Source organism: Rosa chinensis, chromosome 5 (genome assembly GCF_002994745.2).
Source record: "Rosa chinensis cultivar Old Blush chromosome 5, RchiOBHm-V2, whole genome shotgun sequence".
NCBI classification, from domain to species: domain Eukaryota; kingdom Viridiplantae; phylum Streptophyta; class Magnoliopsida; order Rosales; family Rosaceae; genus Rosa; species Rosa chinensis.
Window position 1 is genome coordinate 78,319,062 of NC_037092.1, and position 6,011 is coordinate 78,325,072.

A 6,011-nucleotide genomic window follows, 5' to 3' on the forward strand; every position below is an offset into this window, starting at 1 on the left:
ACCTAATGTTCGTAAATTCAATATCGTTGAATTCAATAATTTTGATAATGTACCCGCAGCATCGCGCTGGCAATTTTGCTAGTACTAATTGTAGTAAACTTAAAACAATCATAAGCTTATGCTGGGAACATATGCAAGAGCTGAATGTGTCTGGATACCATGGCCTTTTCTCAATTGCACTGCATTATATATGCTTGAGCAGAGGGTGTCTGGATAGTGGATACCGTGACCTTTTCTCAATTGCCTGAATGATAACTTGCTCTCCATATGCTTAAATAGACATGTTCATAACAAGAGACAAAGTACAAAATAAAGGTACTTGAACTGAAAGCATAATAGATACTAAGTTCTAATGTCACAACATACTGAAAATTCAGATTACACAATAGCTTCCAACATAAGTTTGAGCAAAATATAACATTATGTTGAGCCATAATCTGATCATCCACACGCCAAAAGAAAAACAAAAGCAATTTTAAGGCCAACATTAGTCTTGAGTATCAATTTCTCTAGTGGTTAAGAAGCTTGTAAATCCATTGGCTCTTTAAATTGTCAGGTAAGCTGAACAAGAGCTCAATTTTGGAGTCATCGCCAATAATAGTAGCAGCAGCCTCAAGCACATCATAATCATTCAAACCTTCAATTTTCATAAGCTCTTCGACAAGTTTACCTCTTTTTGTAGATGTTGCATGGTCATTCAAAAGTACTTCTTTCATAGTCTCCAAGTGTGTCTTGGTCACATCCACAAAGGAGCGAAGTGTGCTAGCCATGTCTCCCAAGCATTGGGCATAAGTGTCCCTTGCTCGCTTTCTAGTCCTAGTTGAATTAGAAGAGGAAGAAGTTGTACGAGTAGCAGGTGTAGGAACAACATTTTCAGGCAAACCATCTCCTTCGAGATCAACAAATTCATTATCATTATTCAAATCTTCATCCGCTTCAGCAGGTCCTTCAGCTCCTAACCCATTGGCTCTATCTCTCCCAAAAGCTTCCACCAAACTATCATAATGAATGAATGGTTTAAGTCTTAGTCCTTTGGCTTCCTTGTGAACCTGTCATATACAACATAACTAGATATGAAGATTAAATTTGAATCTGTAAATTATACACAATTAGATATTAGATACCATATTTGAAATTAAGAACTTGCATTTAAATTTAATACAACTTACCTTAACCCAATCGTCATACACTTGTTTTTCACAAATAACCATTTTATTTTCATGGTCCCATGAGAAGCCACTTGAGTTAGCAATCATGTCAGAGATGGCTAGTGTTTGTTTCTTTAGTGTCTTAACACGAGACTCAATGTGGGGGTTCGCCTTTAATCCACAATTTGGTAGCTTTTGCTCTATAATTTTTTCTAGTTGTCCCAAATATCCTGCCTTGAATCCATTGTCAACCTTCCAGGTCCCAGAAACACAAAGTTCAGTTAAAGCCTCAACTAGAGCTACATCTTCAATAGGGGTCCAGGTGTGTGATGGTTGCTTCTCTTTATTTCTTCCACTTCTACTAGTTGAGGATCTTGAGTTTGCTTGCAAATCCATCCTACATAAAAGAACGGTATTAGGAAACAAGGGGCATGTGAGATTCCTCTTAAACACTTTTTAAGACTAAGTAACTTGACAACAAGCAGGGAGATGTGAAATACTATTACAATTATATTGAACTTATCAGTAAATATTCATAGAGAATTAATAAGCTGAAAACAGAGCCTATCAATAACATATCTTCATGTGGTAAGCAAAGAAAATCACTCTTCTGATAGAACGTTACAAAATCAGAACAATACAGAGAAACTAGCTAGTAGAATTAAGAAGGATGATCAATGGACAATAAAAGATCAGTGGCAAAACAACAAGGATTTATGGAGAGAAACCAAAGCAACAAGTGGCAATGATTTAGAGCAAAGTTCAGAATTACCAACAAAAGCAATTTCAGGGTCTGACTAAATCAAAAAGAACCAGAGCATAAACATGCTTTGTACTGAGGTAGTAAAACTGATAAATATAACTTGAAAAAATAAAATTCAATGAGAAAATAATCAGATATGAAAATCCATTGTCAAGCTATTAGAAGCAATCTTCTAAATTAAATTCCCACTTTAACTACTGTAACTTCTATTGGTCATAAACCTACTGACCTCAACATGACAAACTTAGCCACATTTGATATCAGTTTTCTATAACTAGTAGAATTGAGCTTAAGAGTGGTCAGGTTTCATTGACAAAAAAAAACAAAAAAAAGGTGGCCATGCACTTAACCTCTAAAATGTGAAACGTACGTACACACATCCTTGGGAAAGACAAATAGGGTAATTTAGATGAATTTAATGATTTATGTCACCTTTGCTAAAAATACTCAACAAAGCTAACAACATGATTACAGACAGACTAAAGACGTTTATGAAAAATAGCAGAACATACATTACAGTAAAAGAAGTAATTCCAGTTTGTCTTTAGAGTTGTATTAAAGTCAGTCAAAAACAGTAGGAATTTTCTTAGGTTTTAGACTACTTTTCTGAGGTCAGATCATGTGTGTGTGTGTGTTTTACAGAGGAGCAGGAAAAAATACAGAACAAAACAGACACCATCCTTCATTATACAAGCTACAAGATATGACTTCTGTAGTTATGTCATTCTTAAGGATCCACTTTTCATAATGAAGTGGTAAGTTTAACAAATGGACCATGTTCAATGTGGAACTAAATATGCTTTAAAGTTCATGACTAGATATGTAGTCCTTCTGCAATGAATGACAATATAGGTCATTACAACTCATAGAAACTACAAGTACATATGCTTAAAACAAAATAAAGTTGCATACATTATAGCCTACCCAACTTGAGAACAAAAGCTCCAAACCAAATGAAAAGCACATCGTACAGCTCTAAAAGAAGAAAGTAAAAGTAAAAAATACAATCAATTAAGTCTCCAGTTCTTCTTTTGGTCTGATGATGAACTCTCCAACCAAGTTTTTCATCTTGTGTTCCTATTTCCTCTCCATTCATTGAACATTTGTGTTGCCAACTCTCTTCTCCAATCATTCCATTGTTCTGATGAGTCGATAAAATTGATTATATCATCATCATCATCATCTTCGTTATCCATAATGGCATTCAGTTGATTTTCTAAGGGATCAATTGCCATTTCCCTTCTTATAAGGTTGTGAAGCAAGCAACATGCTATAACAATTCGGCACTGCGTCTTCACTGGAAAAAATGAAGGGCTCCTTAGAATTGCCCAACGCATCTTAAGTAACCCAAAACATCTCTCTATCACATTCCTAGCAGAAGAATGCTTCATGTTAAAAAATTCTTCAGGGGTGGTAGGTTGGTATCCTTGTCTCCAATCATTTAAATGATATCTTTGGCCTCTATATGGAGCAAGAAACCCCTCCCCATTTGGATACCCAGCATCAACAAGGTAGTAATATCCTATTGAATAAAGTGAAAAATATAATTACTTTGATGAAAAATTAATATAAAGATGGAAGACCAATCTTGTAATAACATAAAAAAGTAATTTTCATATCATCTCACCATGGGGGACTCGGAACCCATGTCTCCTACTAATGGCATCACGTAGTACTCGTGAATCTGCAGCCGAACCCTCCCAACCCGGTAATACATAAATGAATTGCATATCTTGGGAGCATACTCCCAAGACGTTTGTAGCAATTTCATTCTTCCTACTTCGGTACCTAGGCTTGTCCGCTTCTGGCACATGTACTCTAATATATGTCCCATCTAGTGCCCCGAGACAATTCTACAATAATAAACAACTTGGAATGTATTTTCTTCTTTAATTTCATAGTCTAATTAAAAAAATAACAGATTGTTGTGTACCTTAAACCATTTCCACTTCTCATCAGATGAGTTCTCTGGAACAGGTTCTGGTGTTTTTAACAATTGTCCTTGTAGACATAGGACTGCTCTTAATACCACATTAAAATATCTGCTAATTGTTTCCCCAGAACGCAAAAATCTATCTTGTATGATTCTGTTCTTTTCATGGTGCGCAAGAATATGCAGGAACATAGCTACCATTTCATCTACAGACACATTTCTTGTGTCTCTTAATTTACCAGATGTGCGTAACATAGAGCACAATATGCTAAATGTATGCCTATCCATGCGGAGACTGTTTATGCATCTTACATCGCTTGCATACACCATTCGTTGAAAATTTCCAATTCTTGAAAAAGCATCATAAATAGATCGTGATTTCAATCTATACTTCCGATAATGTTGTTCTGCAATGATATACATCATAATGCATATCATGAAGACAAAATTAAGTAAATCCTTAACATTGTCCAGCATTAGAAGAATCCTTTTTGTCTTCGACAAGTTTCTACGAGCCATAACTGCATACCAAACTTTCTATCTTATAAATCTAAAAAATATATATATCAGATACTCAAATACAAAAAATTTGAAACACTCTTATATGATCATCCAGTTTCAAGGTGTTCAATCCTTCAACCAAACACATTAATGGAATAATAGAATCAGTGAAAGAACGGTATTATGAATCTAGCTACTGCCTATTTTGTTCGAGTATAACTAAAAAAAAAGAGAAGTGATTACAGATGCCTCAAACAGAGGACAAATCAAAACAAACTATATACATACAAACACACAGATGAAATCAATAACCAAAACCAAAACCACAGATCAAATCACAAATGAAATCAATAACCAAAAACAGATGAAATCAAAACCAAAACCATGGATCAAATCACAAATGAAATCAATAGATGAAATCAAAACCAAAACCACATATGAACAAACGCACAGTGCATATTATATATATATATATATATATATATATATATAAGAGAAGAAAGAAAGGAGACGAAAGCATTGAATATATATATATATATATATATATATATAAGAGAAGAAAGAAAGGAGACGAAAGCATTGAATATATTACATATAATGAATCAATAAGAATTAGTTATCTATGATACATACCTGGAAGCTGCTACGGGAGGAAGATGGGAAGATGATAACCAGATTAATTTTGGAAGCTGCTGTGTGAGAAAGATGAAAACAAGATGAAATTTGGTAGCTGTGTGGTTCAGTTCTTTATGCTACTGACATAGCGTCTGGAATTGGACTCAAGTCATGAAAAAACACGCTTGACACAGAACTCTAGATGGTATTGTGGATAAAACTAGCAAATAATAATTTTGAACAGGGATAGTTTAGTCATTTAATTGGTATGGAAAGTGGATCCTGGGGTGGGTGGGCGGGAAGCATTTTCCCCCTCAATTTCCTTTGCTTTGGGAAATATTTTCCCTTCCTTTGGGAAATATTTTCCCTTCCTTTGCAATCCCAAACAATGGAAAGGAATGAGTTTCCTTTCCCAAGGCTATGATTCCGGGAACCAAACATAGCCTTAGTGTAAACTGTATACTTCCCAAGTCTTGAGGAATCAATTCTGAATTTTTGAATGACTTCTGCAACATGATTTTATTAAGGACATTACATGGCTAACCAGGTCTGGTTAGGTTAGGCTGACCATAGCCACTAAGGGGCGAGCACGTGTCCATTTAAAAAAAAAATAACAAATTTTATTGCTATTGAAACACCGAACGGAGAAGACGAGTTCCATTGGCATTTAACGTCTAACACTCTACCAGATCCAAATCCAAGCCTCCCTTTCTCTTCCAAATTAGGTTTCCTTCTGCATTCTTCAGTCAAATTCATAGGATTCGCAGCGATTGGTATCGGATTCGAATATACGCGTACTGGATTTCTTCAGTACCGATAGGCATTCGACGATGGGTACTGGATTTCAATTACTGTTGTTCGGTTTACGGTGTCCATCACCGGCGACGAGGAAAAGCTCTCCGCAGTGGGTCGTCGGGGAGGTACACAGATTTTGCATAATGGAAATTGGAAACTGATCGATGAGGAAGAAGAATCAAATAAGTGGGGGGGGGGGAAAAAGGGGACACGCGTTGAAGGAAGGGGAAGACACGATATGGTTGGTGGAAGGCAA

General features: G+C 35.7%; 1 protein-coding gene across 3 annotated transcripts; it reads right to left on the minus strand.

The window, feature by feature from the left end:
* Positions 1-316: 316 nt before the first annotated feature.
* On the minus strand, positions 317-5,137 carry LOC112202340 (protein ALP1-like). Of its 3 annotated transcripts, none has more exons than XM_040506800.1 (4): positions 4,979-5,137; positions 3,845-4,365; positions 3,539-3,764; positions 2,732-3,433 (listed from the first exon to the last, which is right to left on the minus strand). In XM_040506800.1, exons 2-4 carry the CDS (start codon positions 4,361-4,363, stop codon positions 2,976-2,978), a joined length of 1,203 nt encoding a protein of 400 aa, XP_040362734.1. In that variant the 5' UTR covers positions 4,364-4,365; positions 4,979-5,137; the 3' UTR covers positions 2,732-2,975. The 3 variants fall into 3 exon arrangements, with proteins under 3 accessions (XP_024199095.1, XP_040362734.1, XP_040362735.1); XM_040506801.1 differs by having other exon boundaries at positions 2,735-3,433; positions 3,845-4,251; XM_024343327.2 differs by lacking the exons at positions 2,732-3,433; positions 3,539-3,764; positions 3,845-4,365 and adding exons at positions 317-1,049; positions 1,170-1,545.
* Between the last annotated feature and the right edge of the window lie 874 nt (positions 5,138-6,011).